We start from the raw sequence: 21,424 nt of genomic DNA, 5'->3' as shown, positions 1-21,424 counted from the left end.
GCCAATGGAGGACATCCAGCAGCTAAATTGTAATTCCTGCTCAGGCTGTGGCTGTTTATCTCAACAAGACGTCAAGCTCTGTATGAGAATAGACTGCGGGCATTGAAGGGAGTGACACTTTTCTGTCGCCAAATCCGAAGCGCTCCACTCGGTGGAAACACGGTTGTCACTATCGAAGCTCTAAGGGAGTAGGAATCACTATTCCATGTATAATATATTCAATGTTTGTTTTGTAACTGTCTCTGTTTTGTATTAACGATGACGTGTGCTGCTGCCTTTCTTGGCTGGGTCATCCTTGTGAAAGAGGACTTGATCTCAATGGGTCTTTTATCTGGTTAAATAAAGGTTAAATAAAAAATAAATAAAAACCATCTAACCTACTGTGTTTTACACACTGCCATGCATTGGCTTGGGTAATTTCATATTGCACAAACAATAAAATAATAATAATGAAGGTCATGAAATGCTCTAGGGGGCCCCCTGGTGGTCACAGGGTCCCCACTTATGCCTTTGGCCCTGACCTCTGACAATGGCCTTTTTTGTGGTGCTAGAAAGAGGCCACCAATAATTTGTTTAGTCAGATGCAAATGTAGACCGAACCATGAAAGCTTCATGTAAATGAAACAATGGTTGTTATTATTAAAGGTGTACTTCCTGTTGCCAGTAGGTGGCACAATGACTGGCTTTGTAGGTTATCATTGTGGCCCTAAAAAGAAGATGAAAAAGAATAGAGATGATGTGGAAACCTGCTGCATGCTGCTCCTACAAAACATACTTTTGACCACTACCGTGGTCGCCACGGCAACCTGCATAGGGAAGGTGAGGGTGTTGTCTGTGGGCGAAGCCTGCTGTGTGGCTATTGAGGACAAAATGTGATGCGTGTTAATAATTCCTGCACAATTCATTGGATCGCACTAACACTCAGTTTTTGTGAAAAAGATGATGATGATGATGACGTTTCAATTCATAACCATTGTCTGCACAGCTGTCAGGAGCAACGTAGGAAAGTGTCTTGTCCTAGGGCACAGACTAGTGGAGCTGGGAATCAAACCCACAACCATTTAGTTGAGAGTGAACTCACTCTACCTCTGATCTAACCATGGTTATTACTTATTTAATACTTTTACTCCGAGTTAAGCGTTTAAAGCCGCATGTTACTTTTTGTTTGGTCAGTTTGTCTTATTTAGCCGTGATAAATATTTAAATTAAACTTGGTTGTGACTTTGGTTTTGTGGTTACTGTTCTCATATTTGTCAAGTCACTTGTGGCTTGAAATGTAGGTGTGAATTCCCCAACACAAGCAAATGAAAGTCAACAATAAACAACATTACTCTTTATTTACTTCCACAGGAAAAACATTTCACAGATTTTTTTATACAGCAATGTAACACATTATTAGGTCAATTTAAAACTACTGTTATTGATAAATAGAAGACAGTAAAAAAAAGGCACACTGCACACAAGGTAACATGATTGTGGTCTTGCATCTTTCATTAGTCATTACTAAACGCAGTCTTTTCCGCTGCTGGGTCACACAAACTCTATCAAAGTTTTCTTTCATTTCAAGTCTGACTTTCCATGAGCCCTATGGTGTAAATCACAATAAATTAACACATAAATAGATCACAGAGGGAGAGCAGTCAGTGTTGTGCTGTGGCTTAATGTGTATATTTATTAGGTGTAGTTCATAAATGACCAACAATAAAATCTTGTTTGGTTGCGAAACACTGACGCACATTGGCAGCATTTTGAGTACCATTCACACTAAATTACATTTGGAGCGATTAAAAAGACAACTAGTGGAAAGTGATCTGCTGTGTCAAAAGACAGAGAAATATAAGGTCAAAGCTCATTGACACATCTTCAGCTGCCAAGCAAGAGGGTACTTTTAATCTTCATTTGCTACTTTTTTTGTGTGTTAATAGTTTCAACTAGTTGATTTAATCGGTTAGAAATTCAAGTTAACAGCCACAGGCATGGCTACGTATAAAAAACATGACCGTTTTTACTGTACAAAAGTACACGAGAGGACAAATCTGGAAAGAAAATATACAGTAAGCAGCTCAAGTTCATTAACAGGGTGACTAAATTAAGGCATGATTACAAATAAAATGTACTTAAAAAGGGGGAAAATTATGCTGTTTTAAATTATTTTACAATGCATTTGTTTCCTTCATACACATTTAAAGGAGAACTTTGCACTCAAAGTAACAAAGTGAAGAGTGAACATCTCACTTTCCACATTCAGTATAACTTGGCAGTTTACATTTAACATGTTTAAAAGAAGTCATTATTAATCTGAGTTCAACACCAGCAGTATGGCCTATATGACGTTAATTGTTTTTACAAAAACATTCACATTTCTCATAATACAATGAGCAAATTTAGTGGCTATCTTTGTGTACCAGCTTGTGCCGTCGTCAACCAGTTTGATTTCATTAGTGATTCCTTCACACATGAAAACGACCCCGTTTGTCACAGTGCAGAAACTCTGGGATGGTTTGACACGAAGGATTTTACAGAATAACAAACACAAAGTGGATTAAAACAACACACAGTTTAGAGTAAAAAAACACAGCTCTGCAATTAGATTTAATCAGTGTGTGTCAGAGAGGTGTTGGTTCAAGTTTGTAGTAACGTGAGAGGCCATAGTTTGTGGTGTTATTGTTTTGGAATGAATTTCATCCTCCCAACTGTACGCCCAAATGCAGACTAGCAAGTACAAAGCTTTCATGATGGGTAAAAACAAATATCCACTGTCATTTTCTGACTACTTTGTTTTGGTCTGTTAGAAAACTATCCATGTTCATGTTTGGAGTTTTCGACTTTCATGTCTTTAAACTTGACTTATGTAGTGAGAGCCGTCGTCTACCACCCAGTGGTCTTGAGTGTCATCTGCAGTTCTCTGGTGAGGCAGTCTTTGGATTACCTATAAATCAGCAACAGGACACAAAAAAGCAACAAAACTTTCAGTTTTCTGGTAAAAAACAGGTAAACCTAACAACACACAGCTAATTTGGTAATGCGCAAACTTATCTACCACTTATATTCATGTTCATTGACACATTAGGTGAAGGTATCAGCAGCCTCCACTGTGGCTATTTTGGGATATTTAGTGTTTAAAAATAACAAAAATTAAATAAAATAAAATAAACAGACAGGGAAAACATGTTCACATGTCTATACAAACAAAGAAAGATATAGAAGTATTATTTGAACTGTGTTGTACTTGTACTGCAGTCATGTTAAAGCTACAGTATACCCCATAAACTGCAGTACTGCCAGATCACAGTGCATCAACACAAACAAACACTTACAATACTTAAGTAACACACATCAGGTAATCATTAATTCTAATCCACAACTTTCATCACAATCTATAATTTCAATGAAAAACGGGATGAAAAACTGATTTTTCTTCAGCAGACACATTTTTACTGAACTGCAACGCACTGAGGAGAACAGAGTAGACACAACAAGCAGACATTCCTTCTTGGCCAAATCATATTAAACATTGCACTACATTACATTTACTACACTTCACTCCACTAGGTTCGTTGTGTATTGACCCACATTCCATTCTGGAATGTATTCAGAACAAGAAATGGCAGCTATCCTTAACCCAAAGGCTACAGTGTGTAGAATTTAAAAACATGAATTTGTGGAGTTGTATGTTGCAGCTGAATATCCCTCACCTTTCCCGTCCCTTCAAAATGTGTTGGAGAAACTATGTAGCCTTCAAAACTCAAAAGAGGTATAGTTTGTCCATTGTAGGCTACTATAAAAACATGGTGGTCCAAAATGATGGCATCTATAGAGCTGTCATGGCTTCTGATATAAATATACTGTAAGAGGCTCATTCTGTGCTATTGAAAGACAATTTATACAATCAGGCGAATGTGCACTTGAGACTTGACTAGTGAAACTAATTTGCCTTGAGACACTGGGACACACCAGTTGTTAAGTAACTGGAGCCTCAGTTTATCATATCCTGACCTCTACTTCATGCTCAGGGCTTGAGCTGCAACATTGGTTGCTATGGCAGCTGCTGATAAAGACTGGGCCAAAGAATTCTGTCAAAGAGCTTAAGAGAAACAGACCAGCGGACACATTTCTTTATACTAAAATCCTTCTCACTATTACTGTATTTTCATAAGGAAGTTTTGAAGAGCATGCTCACAAAAGTAATATTGTCCCAATATTAAATTCTCTCACTTAACTATCTTTTAGGCTGACAAATTGTCGGTTATGTCTTTGCTGAAAAGCTGGGAGGCGTAGAGAAAACGTCAGTGTTCTTACCTGTTCATGGTACTTTTGACTTTGGTGACAGGGCGACTCCCGCAGTGAAAGGTTTTTCATTCGAACTGCTCCCTGGCGGTCAAGAGATCGAGATCTGGGGGATTTCAGCTGACTGCGCCGATGCCACGACTTGAGCTGTTCATTCACCACTTGCCGGGGGACACCACTGGGGCAGTAGTGTGGGTGGTCCCATTGAGCAGGTGAGGGCGAGAGTCTGACGTCAGGAGGTAAAGGCCTCTGAGCTCTCTGGTGGGACACAGCAGGGTCTTTATACCAATAATCATATCTACCAGATGGACAGGAAGCTTGCGGGGAGTAATAGTTCCTTGATAGCTCTGCATCAGGCGAGTAGACCATTTCATTGTAATAGGCTTTATGAACAGTGGGGCTGGACTGGAGTCTGGGATTATGATAAAAAGCAGTGCGTGAGAAGCCTTGAGGTCCAAAGCTGGTAACCGGGCTACAATACGGTAATGAAGGCCGGTACTGTTTGGGCATATCACAGGGGAAATCCTTACACGGGGAGCTATTGTAAGATGCGAAGGAATGTTCGGAGTTACTGTCGTCAGAGCTTGCATGGCTTCCATACTTCACTGAGGGAGGAGTGGTTTCTGGTAACGCTATTGTATATTCTGTCAGGCGTCGTCTTGGACCTCTGGTGCGACCACGTTCCTTTTCAAATGGAGATTCAGGATTGGACAACCTGTGCAAATCAGAACAATGTTATCAGAAAGCTGCACAACTTCTAAATATTTAGATCTAATATAGTCTAGATTTAAAAAAAAGCTTTAAAAGCATTACATCCTGCCAGCCTCTTCACTATATTACTTTTTTATTATGACAGCATAGCTTTTGATTAAAAAATTGCAACTGAGCAAGAGACATGATGAAGATATGCGTGTGTGTGTGTGTGTGTGTGCTTTTGCAGCTGGGACATCAACTCCTGCTGAGTACAGTACCATCTTAAGTGTCTGACAAACATTTAGAATATAACTGACATTTAGAATTAAATCAATTACACATGACATCCTCAGTAGACTGCTACTGAAGAACACAGGTCATTGTTAAAAGGTACACAAACATTTATGTGCTTCAGGAAAGATTTATTTTACAAATATTTTTAAACCAGTAAGTGAACAGATAAGTGGGTGAGATGGAGGAATGATATCACTGTGACTAATTCACAAGTACTAGGACGTGATGTGTAGGTGCAGCTACCTGAGAGAGAGCTGCCGGTGCACGCGCATCTCTGGTGTGGAGGGAGTGCTGCTGGAGAGGGTGCGGCTCAGCTTTAGATGGGAGAGTTGCACTGGCAGAGCAGACTGTGGTAAACAAGCCTCTAAAGGTGGCAGCAGTTCGCTTTTGGCCGGACTGCTGAAAACACAAAAGGAGAAGAACAAGACATATGTTTTAGAGAATAAACACAACTAACCATTGTATTAATAACAAGTATTAATAATAAACTTCAAAATGTTGCCTCTTGTATACTACAGTCACTACAATAAAGCATGAATGACATCTCTGTGTGAAGCTGTCACTGTAAATGTCTAAGACTACACACTGACTGCAGTAGCACCAGTGCTAAAGCAGATGGCAGTGTTGCGCATTCATCAATACCAATACTGACATCTACACAGTGATAAGGCAGGTACAATAAAAGTAATAGGAAATTGAAACTGGAAATTACTTGAAAGATAACTATGAACTAATCATAAAACAAGTTCTACTTTTTTGACTTCCATATTCCATTGTCTTCTTCTTCCTCCAGTTTTTCTAAATAGTCCCACCAGCATCTTTTCAGCTCAAGCTTGTTAATGTTAACATTGCATTTCACACAGGCTACTATGCTCCAAAAGGTCACAGGACTCCTTTAATTCTGAAAACTTGATGAGCAGGAAAGGCGATAACATGGATGGCCAGTCTTACCTTGTCTTGGTAGAAGAGCGAGATTTCTTGCTCTTCTGATAAGGTTGGTCCAGACTGGACTCAGTCCACGGGGAGTGTTGGATGGGAGGAGGGTCATACACTGGGCTTGAGTTTAAACTCAGCAAAGAGTCAAAGCTCAGATGAGGAGATTTATTTGGTGTCAGAAGCAGAGAATGTTGATCCACAGGTGTAGAGGAGCCGTCTACAGACAAGTGTGAGGACTCAGAGGGGGGCTGAGGAGCATCTGTCTCTGCTGGATAGGGAAGACCTGAGGACGGCTGCGATGACTGGCTTGTCACTTCTGAAAAAATAGACATTTTGCAATGTATGTTATATTTATTTAGTGTTGCCTTTTCTTTTTCTTTCATTAAGATTCAGGCCTGGTATTAAAGGGAACAGTCAGGTTTTTAGAAGTGTGGTTGTAAGAGACACCTTTAAAACCACACTAAAGTACAGAGAGAAAAAATCAGTGTTTTAAACTTGCCGTGACATGACAGTTGCTGTGGTTGATCTAAGGTAAATCTGAATAAGAGATTTTCAAACACCAAAGGCACAAACTGAACTGAACAATTTTCTTTATGGACTTTAGTGTGGGTGAGTAAGCAGATTGCAAAGTGGCAGCGGAGACAACAGACACCGGAGCTGGCACAGATATTGTTAGCTGAAACCCTTTGTTAAGTGGCAGGTGCTGGCAGCCATGTTTTCCCTGAGAGAGGGAGTGCTCATTTGTGGCTGGTTTTTGCACAGAGAGCAACCAGCTCAGACTCTGTTTCAGTACTCATACAACCACACTTCAAAAAAACATCTGAACCATCCTTTTCACATCTGTCCTTGATGATTTCAACACAAGTGGACAGCTCTGAGTACATATGTGAACACACCCAAGACTCAATGTGGACACATTTGTTATCCATGAGGACCTCAGCCAGTATCCTCTAAAATTAAGTAGTAGAAAGATTCAATCAAAAGTAGGGCTGTCAAAGTTAATGCATTAATCGCTGTGATTAATACGGCTGAGATAAACGCGATTAAATAATTTAAAACAGTTAGCGCAAGTTTGTTTACATCTGGTGTGCGCTGACCTCTGACATGAAAGCGCTGGAAATGATCCGTGCAAAACAGTCACCTGCCTGCCCCTCCCCCCTCCCTCCCCCTAAGGACATTCTCAGGTGGGTTTTTTTGTTGTGATGTTAACACATATTCTTGTTGCACAGAGGATGGCAGTCATCCATGTTGAGCCTTTATTTTAAGATGACCTGGTAGGCACATGATAGGCCCGAGTCTCTTTGAAATCACATAGTTCCATGTGTGGTTCTGTTTAAAAAGAAAGATACAATTAAACAATGGTGTCCGAAATGCACACTGTCCGATTACTCATTAATTTAGTCATTAGAAGAAAAGCAAACATTTAATCGCGATCATTATTTATTTTTTCTATCGACAGCCCTAATCGAAAGTCATCACACATTCAAGACAGAGTATAAAGCTGTGTGTGATCTTAGACCTGCTCACTTGTGATCAGCTCTGTCAGGACACATGCTGAATCCAGGTCTAAATGAGGACTAAAACTGGACTCTGCTCACATTGCTACAAGATTTAGGGTTAACTGGTCACACAACAAACAATGTCCAGCTTTCAAACATCATAAAATCTGCTTTATTGACCCTCATGTGCAAACAGATCAACTGTCATGTTGAAACAAACAAAGAAGTCTTACCTTCATCTTGAACCACAGAATCAGACAGGGAGCTGTCATCAGACGTACCCACATCTGAAAACCAGATACAGAAACAGACAAAACATTTAGATTTAAACAGAATTTACATTCAAACTATAAAATGACACACTCCTACAAACCTATGGAAAGTCAAGGCCAGCTATATCAAGATATTAAAATCGATCTATTCCTAACACACTATGAAAGATGGTGGAGGCCATGGGGCTCTCACCTTGTTGTGCAATATTAAAAGCAGGGAGTGGCGATGATCGGCCGTGCTTGAGGCGCAGCTGAAAGGACGTCTCTTGCAGCTGCTTCAGTTTCCTGTCCTCTCTCTTGCACTGCTGTAAACGACTCTTTTTAACAGCCTTACTCAGGTGATCCTCCTGGTAGAGCTTTCGTGCTGCCTCGTATATTTTCATCTGAAGAGCCAACTCAGCATCCACTAAACTCAGTTCTGACTCCTGAAAAATGGTTGTGACATGGGGGAAGAGAGAGAGAAAAAGGAATGACTCTTGAAACATTCGACATCCTTGAGCTCTATACATTATTTGAAAATAATATTCTGTCTTCAAGTCTCAAACTGCTTCTTGTACCTCTATTCCCTGAGGGAAGCTTTGTGCGTCTAGTTTAAAGGCAGCTCCAATTCGTCTGCGAATCTGTGGAGGTTTCTCTCCCGGCAGGAGAGGGTAATCATCTGACAGGCGTCCTGTCAACTCCTGAACAGGGAAGACAATTCAAAGCAATGTTTGAACATGAATTAGTACTTTTTTGAAGACAGATCACACTGTTTATCAAGATTAAGATACAAATCAACACGGATGGATACTTTCGGCTTATTCGTTCAAATAAAGACATGCATGTCTGTTCAGATAGCTTATTCAAACACGTCTGTGGCAGTTTGGAAATGATGTAAAGATACAGTATCTTTCCTCTTTACATGTTGAGGCATAGAGGTTCAGGGAATCTGTTGCACAACGCTGTGAGATTTCCTTTCAACAACACATTCTTTTGGTCTCACTTTCTCATTGCAAAGCATATCTATATCCAAATGAACTCTGAGCATGACAACACATAGTTACTGATTTCATTAGAGAACAGTCATCACACACTGCTACTTTGAGTCACTCCTACAGAGCCACCTTTAAAGACAAAACCAAACAAGTGGCCACTGAGATAACTTGTTCTTTTGTCACAGAGAGAAGGGAGACGCATCATCATGCCTGCTATTAGTTCACCTAAGCATGTCTCAACAGGAGTGCCCAGCCCAGTGTCAACAGGAAAGAATGATCAGTCCTGGGATTTTACCCTGGAGCAATTACGTAGACACTTACAGCAACACTCCTAAAGCCCAGCATGTGTCCAGTTTTGAAATGACTTGTCTTTCATCTTTATCTGATAGCTCACAGCAAAAGGAAAGATTGGGGGGGGGGGGGCATGTGGCAGATTTCTATCCAAATTAGTTATGGGAACATTTAAATTAGTATGGCCAATTGAATCAGCAAAATACAGCAGAAAAATTCACAACATCCACAATTCATGGTCTACACAATGTATCTGAAAAGAAAAGGGAGTGTTTGTCACACTATTGTTCTGGCTTTTACCACTAATCACAATACAAAGGAGAAGAAGCCTTTTAATTTCCTCTCAGTGGAGCTCCTGGCTAGAGTCAACCACCATGATATCAAGGCCATGTTGATAGAGCATTATGGTAAGAGGGTGCATGACCTTGTAAAAGAGAATCTAATGAACAACTGTGTGGGGTTTTGTTATAACTAGATCAATAACTCTTAAAGATTATAATACATGTAGACTATAATGATAATGTGGAAGGTATTCAACCTAACTTTTAATGCAGACAAATTAGTTTTTATTCCGATGATTCGTAATATAGATTAAAACCACTTACAGCTTCACGGATGCAGACTTTCTTAAGCTCCAGTATGCAGAGCTCCAGTCGGTCTTGGAGAGCCTGGTGTTTGAGCTTCATGGCCCTCGTGTGGGTGGTCACATCCTTAGTATGCGTCGTCGGGCTGTCCGAGCCTGTGTCAATCAACAGGTAAGAAGCAAATGCACTTATTTGAGGTTATGTGATTTAACTGCAAGTGTATCATATCGCTTTTTTAGTGCTTGACACATTGGTCGGTAGAAAATGAAGACAGAGGTGACTAATTAAAGCCAAAACAAAGTAAAACCACAATGTAAAGCTGAAGTTGCACATTCAAGTTCCCACAAGAACAAAAAGACTTAACAGAGCAAAGAAGAAATTCATCATCTTTAGTTTTTGGTTGTGGTGAAATATGGGAGTGGATTTAACTGTGATTGTTTTTTTCAGAAACTGATTATTTTGTTCTTTGTTAAATTCCACTCCATTATACTGTGTTAACGATTGTTTATGATATGTACTGACAACTCACTTCACATCTTTGGATCCAAAATTTGTAAAGTTTGAAATACAATGTGCTTGACCGATACATGAAGGGCTCTGTGTCATTCCAGTGATGTTCTTAAGACCCTGTTGTATTAGCCATCTTCTTAAGTCTAAATTGTATCTTATATTGCCTTATATTTCTTGTAATTATACCAATAGTATATGTTTACCCCATGAGTCCAATATATTTGCTTAAATCACCAAGTAGGTTTCCGGTATAATCTGATTAACTGCTAATGCTCAAATGTTAAATTCAGACAGAGAGGACAGCAGTTTTTGTTGTCACAGTGTTCATGACACAGATACTGCAGAATGTCTCAAGATTTAGGAAACTATAAACAATGTGCAGGTGGTTGACTTGTGCTGTCTGCTGTCTTGGTGATTAATGACATCAAGATTAGTCTCAGAGCTGTGGGAATGACTTCAGGCAAAATATTCGGAGCGCCACATACCTTCAGAGATTATTAACAGAATCCCTGCAGGTACTGACAAACCACGGAGGTGCGACAGGAACGAAGTGTGACAGGACAACAATGGAGCACAGAACTGTTTCCTACACACACAATTGGCCTATTCTTTGCCCATGGACACTTTCTCATTGTATAGGGCAGACGTCACATGGTTCAATTAAGGCAAAAGGAATGTCCAAGCAGCCATAACTAATGAGTAGACATGAGTGGGTGTAGCAAAAACAAGACGACCAAAGGTTCCTGTTGATTTTATGGTATTGTTAGCTAATAGGACAGAGGGAATAATGCAGACAAACATTGTTTAGTGACTGGTTTTAATGAATTTGAATGTGGCAAGCCCCCAAAAAAAATCCCAGAACAATACACCCAGTTTAATTATAATTTACAGTAATATTTTCAGTCACCTTTGTATGTTTTTTGAATTTTCTCCCAAATAAAAATGTTTAATCTGGTTGATTTGTTTTATCGCATTTAAAGTCTACCACATCATCCCATCACTTTTTCAAAAATATTTTGTTGTGTCCTCATGTGCAGATTACAGTGACTAATTTGGCAGCATGTCACAGTTGACCACATGAATTTTGGTTTTCACATGACACCTAGTTCTCTTAAACAAAGAGGAGAGGACACATGTTTTGAGCTTACTAACTCCCTAAATCAAATGTGGTGTGAGTGGAGTACAGAGTTGATTTAAGCATGTTGATTATGTAATCAAGGGCATGACTGCTCCTAACACAATTACAGCAGTACTTGTTTACTTCAAGACTGTGTTACGCTAATGAAAGATGTCATTTGCTAAAAATCTTGGTGGAGCACAAGAGAGTGAAACATTTAAATGGGATCTGGAGTAGCAGGGTAGATATAAATAAATGTTAAGGACAGAGACTTTGAAATGCATGTGTATTTGAAATAAAACATATCAAATAGTTAAGTAAAGAGTCATAAGATGGATAACTGCACCTACCATCGAAAATAGCTTTTAATGACCGTCCACGCAAACGATCGCATTGTATTTTCAAAAACACCCAAGGCAGTACCTTAAAGTCTCATATAAAGTAAATATAATTACATCAATGTTTAGACACAATAAGAGACATCTTATTTGTCTTCTGTGTGACAGGAAAAGCAGGTGTTGTGTTACGATTATCATTAATCGTAATGCAATACTGTCTGTGCTGCTGGATTTCAACACTGATTTAAGCCTCCAGTTAAACCTATCCATCCCATCCATTTTCTACCACTTTATCCTCCACAGGAGAGTCGCGGGGGGGGGGGGGGGGTTAAATCTTTTGAAAACAAAATCTTAGTCTTTTGTTTTCTTTGTGTGTGTTGATCAGTGTTTCCCAAACGTTTTATTTTGGGACCCACACTTTGAAGATGACAAGTGCACATTTCTGCACATTACAGACTATTACTACTACCAATTTGATTAATTCGGTAGTATAGGAGAATAAATATTATTTTGAATAGGTAAGCCAGCCATTTCCAAGAGATATCTGTTACATAAATGAATCACAACTTCATTTTATACAGTATGTATCATTGAATAAATTGTTCATAAAAGGAAAATAAATCTGCAATGTTTCTATGAGCAAATACTGAATCTTAGATCCAACTATATGTTTATACATATGTTTATACAACAGCAATCCAATAAATGTGCCATGCTCCCTTGAATACATTTTGCCAATGTTGTTTTCTACTAATATTTAAGTCTAATTCTGCTCAGCATTGTTGGCTGATTTAGATTCTTAATGCTCAACATATAACACAGACAAACATCTAACTGCAGTGAACTACAGGCATAATGAGTACACCCATTTTGTCTAGCATATCTGCTCCATCAAAGTGTTACTGTAGTGAGTAAAAGAATGTTTTGAAATGCAGCCAAGTGTAACTCAAGTTTCGGTGAGATAAGCTGAGCGAATTGCCAAGATGAATGTGCGCTCATTAAGACAAATACACCTTTGACATAGAAAAAAAAGGACTTGGACTTGAAGCCTTTTACCTGAATGAAGGATGATGCCACTATCAGTGTCACTGATCTCTCCATTGCCTTCCATGTCGGCAGCTCAACTTTCTGTAGGCTGATCTTCAGTGGTGGTGACGGGGGGTAGTGTTGATGCTCATCATGTCCTGTACAATAATATTTTACGATTATTTTTTTCACATCAACATGAATTTTACAGATGTACAGATTAATTATGTGGGCCACCTTAGTGTTTAGTATGACTAATCCAATTGAGAGTATCATTATGCACCCAAAGAAGACCAAAGCCATTTTTATACTACTTTCCTTCATTTGTCCAAACTATTGTAGACAGCAACGTTCCAAAAGACCAAACTAAAATAGTCCCGAAAACAGGAGTGTTAAAATTGCAGCTTCAGAGAGTCCATTCACAGGCGAAGGAAGCTGTAGTCCGTTATTAAATTCTAAAACATTTTATAACTCATTTGTAGAAATGTAGTCATAGTATCAGTCCTCACAGTGCTCTCTCTTCCACTCGAGTATATTTTGTGTTTTGAAGGTAGAGCTTTGATAAGAGAGCAGGTGGAAGGAGGTGGGATATTGTATCATTTGTAGTGAAGCCAGCTTTCGCAATCTCTTCCGGACTTTTAAAAACAAATGCACTTATTGATAGGTATACCGACGTGAAGAGGATTTGAACAAATAATATAATGAAGTGTTTCACAAACAAATTACAAACTCATGACGCTTTAATGAACACCTGTTATAATATGATTACAAATAACTGGTCATTAGTCTGAAAAGAATAGTGAATCTCCCTCTAAACAGCACATGCTTTTTTTTTCCTTTTTAAAGTCTGCCTATGACTTAATCTTGTGACCTGTTTCAATGATTCAGGTGTGACGCGCCTACTTGACACAACATAGTCAGGTGTAATCATGTCTACAACAGCATGAGTACACAAAACTGTAGCCAAGTCTGAGGTGTTTCCTATGATGCCCTATTTTATTAGTCTCCAACGTCATGATGACCATTATCTCCTTCTGATAACGGATTCTGATAAGGGATTTCGGACACATGAGACATCGCTAGAGCTAGAGCCAAATTATAAGTGTGAGGCTCGCTGGTTTGATTATTAACTATGAGAACACAGGAATGTGGCAGAGGTTGCATTCCAATGCACAGGAAGTTCACTCAACTAGCAGTAGGAAGTGTCGCACCAGTTATGAGGAAGAAATAGATGAGGTCAAATTATGAGCAATGACATAGAGGAGGCAATTCTCCTACAATGTTGTCTGAGCTACATAGTGTTTTCCAGGATCACTATAATCCTGAATATAACACAAGCATGACGCATCTCATGTGACCGAGACTGGCGACTTCATCCCTCCCACCGAAAGTGCCGTCTTAACAAAATAAAGACAAATCCTTTTTTATGAATAGCAAATAAAAACAAAACCATCACCATCAAGCAGTTCAACCTGTAGGAAAAATAATGTTTGCACAAAACCTTTAACCAGCAGTTATTATGGGAGGCTCCCAATAGCAGAAATCAGAACGGGGCTGTGGCTAACAATACTTTCTTAACCAAATATCAAATAATAATCATTTTTTGATTTTGATTAATTATGTCTGAAAAATAGAAAACAAACATATTCACTGTCATGTTTTTAAACTGACAGACAACCTAAAATCCAATGATCCTTCAAAGACAAAACACAGAGAAACCCTCAGATCAGAAAAGGTTGGAATCTTCATATATTTTTCCTTTTTTGGACAAAATACATATATACAAACACTATGAAGCAATTAATAAAATAGTGATGGATTTTAGTGTCAGTCCTGTTGAGTGACTGACCAATTGATCAACTAATTGATTCTGAGCTACAAAGGACACATATGTCATTGTACCTTTCACACAGGGACATTCTGTAGTTTACAATTTAGACAAAGTTTCCCTATTGTGTTTAGTCTGTATTGTGCGAAAGCCTGTAGACCGTCAATCCTCCAACACATCTGATGCATTAAAAGGAGGGAAATAAAACTACTACAGTAATTTGATGTATAGTAGATGTGAAGGAATTAAAACCACGAAACCAAGCTGTCTGCACCACATTTCTGACATTTCACATATATTTTATCTGTGTAAAAACTTTTCTTTTCCACACATTTTCCTTTTTTAGCCAGTTAACATTTTTGAGTAGAATATTACATCCACTCTTAGAATGGAAACTCAAATATAAATACTAGGAACAGGTAAAACAAATGTACTGGACAAGAAAAACATACTATAGACATTGTCTGCCTAAAATTTAAGTACAACAGAAGAAATACAACCACCACCACATTGACATATTCTGTCCAAAATCACAAATCTCAGTCTCAGTAATACTCACACCATGACAGCCAATCCAATCAAAAAAGATTTGGATCAGCTAACTAAATTTAAAAGGCCTTGCATGGAAATTCTACTTACTTCAAACTTAGGCAAAACTGTGAAACTGAGACGCGTCCCTTAGAATTCCCAACGTGATTGAAAAAGGTACAAGCACAACTGAGACTCGCCCACAGAGGAGCGCTGCCTGCTGTGAAGAAGAGGAGGAGTGGCCTCGTACAGAGGGCTGGACAACACTGGAGTTAGGATCATATAACTCAGCACTCCCATCTGAGTTTGAAACTGTGTCAACAACAATGACCAAGACACTGAGAAATTGTGCTTTACTTAAGTCACTTATCAGTCCACAAAGTAAACAGATGGGCGGTGGCAACCTCATTACCAAGAGCACTAATGCCTTATAAAAAGACAAAGTGGTGAAGCCTCAAACAAGCTGTTAATAAAATGGGCATCTTAAACAATGCTCTGACATGTCATAGTCCCAACAATTAAGTAGTTGACAGATTAATTAAATCAAACAATCTTGTTTACTCCTGACGTATGAAATGTGTAGATGCAGGTTCATGTGACATTTTTCAAAGAGTCTAATGTTAATGATACATGAATATTACAAAGGAAACCGCCAAGCTCTCATCACTAATTACAGATATGACTTTGAAACTAGGGACACACGGTGGTGTAGTGGTTAGCACTCTCGCCTTGCAGCGAGAAGACCCGGGTTCGAGCCCCGGTTGGAACAAGGGCCTTTCTGCATGGAGTTTGCATGTTCTCCCCGTGTGTGCGTGGGTTCTCTCCGGGTACTCCGGCTTCCTCCCACAGTCCAAAAACATGCAATGTGGGGATAGGTAAATTGGACACTCCAAATTGACCATAGGAGTGAGTGTGAGAGTGAATGGTTGTTTGTCTCTATCTGTGTGTGGCCCTGCGATGGACTGGCGAACTGTCCAGGGTGTACCCCGCCTATCGCCCGATGTAGCTGAGATTGGCACAGCACCCCCCGCGACCCTCTGGTTGAGGATAAAGCGGTAGATGATGACTGACTGACATGACTTTGAAACTAATTCTTTATGACACTTTTATCTTGTACTACTGCTTTCTCAAATTGACCACTATAAATCAGAGCTTACCACTGTGATAGTTCAGGTCTCAGTGTTAAAATCAAATAACTGGCCAATGCCTGGCTACTGCCATCTTCTGGCTTGTTAAAGGGTGAGAAAATTCAACAAACCAGTTTTGAACTTGACAATTTGATCAAAGATTTTCCTATAGCCTGAAACTTCACTATTTTTCCCACCCAAAATAAAAATCAATGCCATGGCCCTTTCATGGCCAGACATTTTTCCTCATCTAAAAAGAAAGAAACACATGGTCGTGGGATAGTCTTGATTTATAGAGATCCAGAGGCAGCACCTGCTCTCTGTGACTGCATGGCTAACATTCATTCTGAATCTCAAAATTCATTTTGGGCTTTCCAGGAATGTGGGTGCACAGACACTCCCAGACTGCCAAGAATCACATCTCGGATGACATGGCACCAAGAAGGCTACAGGACAAAGGGAGAAGATATTTGGTTCAGTAACTTCACCAATTAGGCTTCACAGTGTGGGGCCTGAACAAGCCTTCACATATACCAGGCATGTAGACACAAGTAGAGCCTCAACAATCAGCCAATTCATTAGTCAATCAACATTTAACTAACCTGTAACAATTGTGTAATAATTACTCGATTGTTAGATGTTAACCTCATGTGACAATACATGTCATAATACATAGGCCACGATACAGTTTGCAATAACCAGTCATTTTGAATAATAACCATATCATATACAGAATTTCTTACAACGTTAAACAGCAAGGGCGATGGACGTGTTTGAGGTATACACAATATCATGTCAATTGACCTCTGCTGCCACTCATTGGCTTTACTACACATCAATTATTAGGTGACGTTTACGTCTCAGGACTACCATCACAGCATTTGCTACTGTATCAATTCAGTAAAATCTGAATGTATATGGACATTGGTAAGGTCTACCTCCCTTTTTTGGCACAGCCCTGAAGCACATATCTCACTTTCTATGCTCTATGACACTTTTTTTTCATTTACATACATTGTGTATTTATTTTGTGATCATTTGTTCATTCAATAATGAAAGTGATCCTTAGTAACCAATGTGTAATGGAAAAAGTGAAACAAGAAAGATGGGATGGTGGGCTGATATTACTCATGAATGGACTGATGATGGGATCAGTGCATATGTTAGCAGCCAGTAGGGGTCAGGGTTAGTATTTATAACTGGTAGGTTTAAGAAAGTTTCCATAAGTGAGCACAACAATCCACAGATTAGTATTTTGAAGAAAAGGCTGCATATTAGGATTTATCTAAACTATTGTGATAGGCCACTTTCATTTAAGCTAGCTATTCCAAATTAACAGTAAACTGAGTGTAGGTGTGAGGAAATGTCAGGAGGAATGATAGCACTAACCAGCACCTGTAAGGTTAATAGAATAAAAGAGCATTGGCTGTAGCAGCAGCAGCGCCTTGTGTAAACAGACTGCATACCAAACTGTTTGATAACTGCAGATCAGATATAAGGAGCCATGTACTCTTGCAATCATGCATGGGAACGTCCTTGAAAGAGGTTACCCCAACAATAAAGCACACAACACATAGTGGGTATAACCTAGGCTTTTCAGACCCGGGTGAGGCAACTAAAAATGGCAATTAACACCATTCCCATATCCAGCGGCTATTCTGCCTGGGGTGTTTTTTTACATCCCTGTGTCACCCATGCTTGTCACGGATGAGATGGGGGGGGGGGGGGGGGGGCACTTATGCCAATCAGAGCTGAACCTGATAAAAACAAACGTGTAAGGAGTGCCGATTAAATGCATTCTCACTGGAAATACACACGTTTTGTTTGACCAGTGGGAATGGGGTATAAGACAATGCTATGAAATGCTGAAACACATTTTAAAATTAACAAGACCCAGAGCTGCTAGCTGCTTGTCTTCTTGATTTGTGTCATGCTCGATGTGAGCATCATCCCTTTGCACTCCTGAATGACACAGACACTCATCTGGTGTGGAAGTAACCAGTTGGTTAATGACACTGGTAGCTTATATAAACCTTAAGTCCCTGTGAGACAGAGAGAGGGCTTTGTGTGGGCAACTCACAACAGCTGGCACAACAAATTCTTTAAATATTCTTGAAGCCTTTTATAAGTGTGGGGCCAGACTACTGCTGCTGCCAGTGTGTGGAACCATCAGCTGCCCGGGGATCAGACATTTCCCCTAAATATTTTACAAGCAGCTTCTTCTGCCAGGTTCTAATGGGTCACTTTGCCATAATGGTGCTTAAATCAAGGCGTTGATTATAAAGTGCTATAAAGCTGAACAGTACTCAAGATTGTAAGGCTTTAAAATACAAATAAAGCGAGCTGCTGGCCTCACTCCCACCTCTCACTGCCTGTTGACTACTTGAGGCTTAAGGCTCTAATTGAGTGTAATAAAGGAGCAAAATGAATACTGCACGCATCTTAAATGAGCATGCAGGCAGAAGTGGTGAGTCTGATGTGGATTGTTGAATTAGAAGTTAGTGCACCGCTGTATAAATCAAGGGTTATTCTGAACTGTAACCAAGCCCTAGCCTGTGGTTGAGATTCAACAAGCTGAAACACATCAACACGAGACACATTTAGCCCTAAAGCTGCTTTTACTTAGCTTTAAAACAAGAACGTTCCTGACTGTATATTATATGCTTCAGGTTGTTTAAGCTCTTTGTTGAGGCCATTACCATGAATACAATGTGTGAGCCTTTATGTAAATTCCTTGAATGGAAAAGAGGTTTTCTATTGCACTATTTTATAACATTTGGTCAGCAATTACATTTAGTATGTCAGTTTAGGATCTCCAAATTAATTTATAATGAAGTTAAGTAAAATTTCTCATGGCAAAGAAACTGCAAACTAGTGACTCCAAATGAATACCAAGTTTCTTAATTCAACAGTTCAACTTTGATCAGATAACAGTGCTAATGTATAATATGCATAACAACACAGCTTGAATAGTACATTTCCTCTCATTTGTTTTCTTTACAGCACTGTGCTTTTCTGTTGAAAGTGGATGTTCCAAACATATTAATTCTCTGCCGGTGAATCAGTCTGATATCTTTATACATGTTATGTTACACTTTTAAATAGAGGTTGACTGACATTGACTTGTCTATAGATGAAGTTTCTCTTTAGAAATCAGGTCAGACAATGGCTGATAATACAGCTGATTTGTTCTTCCTCTTTCTCGGCCAATGTTTGGTCAGTTTTCTTTTTTTCCCCTTCCACCTAGTAGTATTTAACAGTTTATGTTCCAGTGTACAACATTTAGTAGGATTTATTGGCAGAAATTGAAAACACTACCCATAAGTAGTAGAGATGCATGATAGACAATGATATTGGCACTATGGCCGACGATATTGACTCTAAAATGTATTATCGCATAATGGAAAATCTGTGATATGACTAATGGCTAAAACAATAGGCTGAATAGGCTCCTGCCAGATTCTATGCTTGCGCCCTCTCCAACCATTATTCCTTTCATGTTTATTTATAAATGACAACTAGACAAATTATCATACCCTATTCAGAAATACAAATTGCACAATATAGCATTTCTGACTGTTTTACTGCTAATACCTAATATTTTGAATGGGTAACCAAGAAAATTGAGATATATATTTTTATGATAAATTAATCTAAATATAATTTTAAGCATGTGTTATTTAATAAATCATATGTTAAATGTGTTAAATGTCCCAAATAATATCTCCAACGACCCATCTCTGGGAATGACTGATGTATAACACAAATTGAATAAAGCAAGTAGCTGGAAACAGCTGATATTTGATCCCTGGCAGGTCTGGTGGTCCAAGTTGTTTTATTTGTAGCTTTTCCTGCAGTGTTTTCTAAATCAGTGTTGTTTTCAACAACCTAACTGAATTTGATCCATCCTAGTTCTGTTCTCTGTTTCTCTGTCTTTTCTTTCTGTTCTGAAAACAAGAATGTGTATAGACTTTACCCAATATTAAAAATGGCAAAAACAAAAATATCATAAAAATAAATGTATGATATCTATTTGTTGATAGACAATAGCTGCCAATGTTGACATGATGGGCATACTCTTGTATCAAATACTGTAGTTATGCCAACACTTTCATTTCATTTTATTCATGTCAGAAAGAAAATGTCTCTCATGAATAAAAACGAATACATGTACAGAAACAGGGACTGAAATAGGTATTGCTGTGATTTTCTTCATCATCACACTCAAGCCAGCTTCTCAAAACAGCAGGGCCTCAACTCTCTAACTTTGCAGCTAACTTAAAAACTCGCTTTTTTAAACGCCAAAACGTTTCACTCTTCGGTTACTGTTATTACATTTAAAGGGAGCAACAAAGCAGACTGCACTTAATCAATGCCGTGCACACGTGCACTTTAAGAGTTGACAAATCACACAACTTATGACGATATTTCTGTTTTACTCTTACCTTGGTAGCTACTTAGCTAGCTAGCATCGTGCCTCATCTGCATCCATACAGTCAGAGGCTGAGGTCCACTGACTCTCCCAGATTTCAGCTGGAAGTTTGTTTCTTCATACACTGATTTAAAAAAGAAAAAATAAGAAGAAACACCTGGCGTGGGGACAACAAACCCTCGCGTTGAGTCTCTGTGGTGTAAACGAGTGAAGGAGATGAAACGCAAACATTAAAACTCACATTTTTTACACGCCAGACGAAACTTTTGCTTGAGAAGCTACTTAAACAGCTCAGTAAAGGTAAAGCAATGTTGTGATGCCTTCGTTGACCGTCGGAAAAATGAATTGGCCCACAAAACCAAGTGTTTACAGAGGCCAATGCGTTTGAATGAGGGTCCTTATTATGATGAAAGTGGTCAATAAAGCTGGAGCTAATTAAAATAATTGTGAAAGTAGTGCCTTACACTCCTGGCTTACTTTTGTGTCTTCAGTGTTTTACTCTCTTTCTGTTAAGACTGCTTCTTGGTTGCTAAAACTGATCAATAACCATAACTTATAACAATGTCTCGGGCAGTCGCCTTGCTTTTATTGCCATTAAGCGGCGTTCGAAAGGCATTTCCAAGTTATATCTACCGCTATAGTTATAGATGTTACCAGCGTACTGTGGGTCAGTGAATGCCGCATGGCT

At 39.1% G+C, this 21,424-nt stretch overlaps 1 protein-coding gene across 3 annotated transcripts; it reads right to left on the bottom strand.

Annotated features, from left to right (window-relative positions):
* Positions 1 to 1,318: 1,318 nt before the first annotated feature.
* inavab (innate immunity activator b) lies at positions 1,319 to 21,045 on the bottom strand. 3 transcript variants are annotated; one of them, XM_058632297.1, is made up of 11 exons: positions 20,978 to 21,045; positions 20,750 to 20,860; positions 12,852 to 12,979; positions 9,852 to 9,985; positions 8,539 to 8,661; positions 8,175 to 8,406; positions 7,943 to 7,996; positions 6,226 to 6,526; positions 5,518 to 5,673; positions 4,300 to 5,002; positions 1,319 to 2,929 (listed from the first exon to the last, which is right to left on the bottom strand). In XM_058632297.1, the coding sequence occupies exons 3-11, from the start codon at positions 12,904 to 12,906 to the stop codon at positions 2,837 to 2,839; spliced, it is 1,851 nt and encodes a 616-aa protein (XP_058488280.1). In that variant the 5' UTR covers positions 12,907 to 12,979; positions 20,750 to 20,860; positions 20,978 to 21,045; the 3' UTR covers positions 1,319 to 2,836. The 3 variants fall into 3 exon arrangements, with proteins under 3 accessions (XP_058488280.1, XP_058488282.1, XP_058488281.1); XM_058632299.1 differs by having other exon boundaries at positions 5,518 to 5,670; positions 20,750 to 21,044; XM_058632298.1 differs by lacking the exons at positions 20,750 to 20,860; positions 20,978 to 21,045 and adding an exon at positions 15,289 to 15,375.
* Positions 21,046 to 21,424: the final 379 nt, after the last annotated feature.

The sequence above is a fragment of the Solea solea genome, chromosome 6 (genome assembly GCF_958295425.1).
Source record: "Solea solea chromosome 6, fSolSol10.1, whole genome shotgun sequence".
Classification (NCBI taxonomy): Eukaryota; Metazoa; Chordata; class Actinopteri; order Pleuronectiformes; family Soleidae; genus Solea; species Solea solea.
Note: the sequence above shows the minus strand (reverse complement) of the source record. Positions and strands in the feature narration are given on the sequence as shown.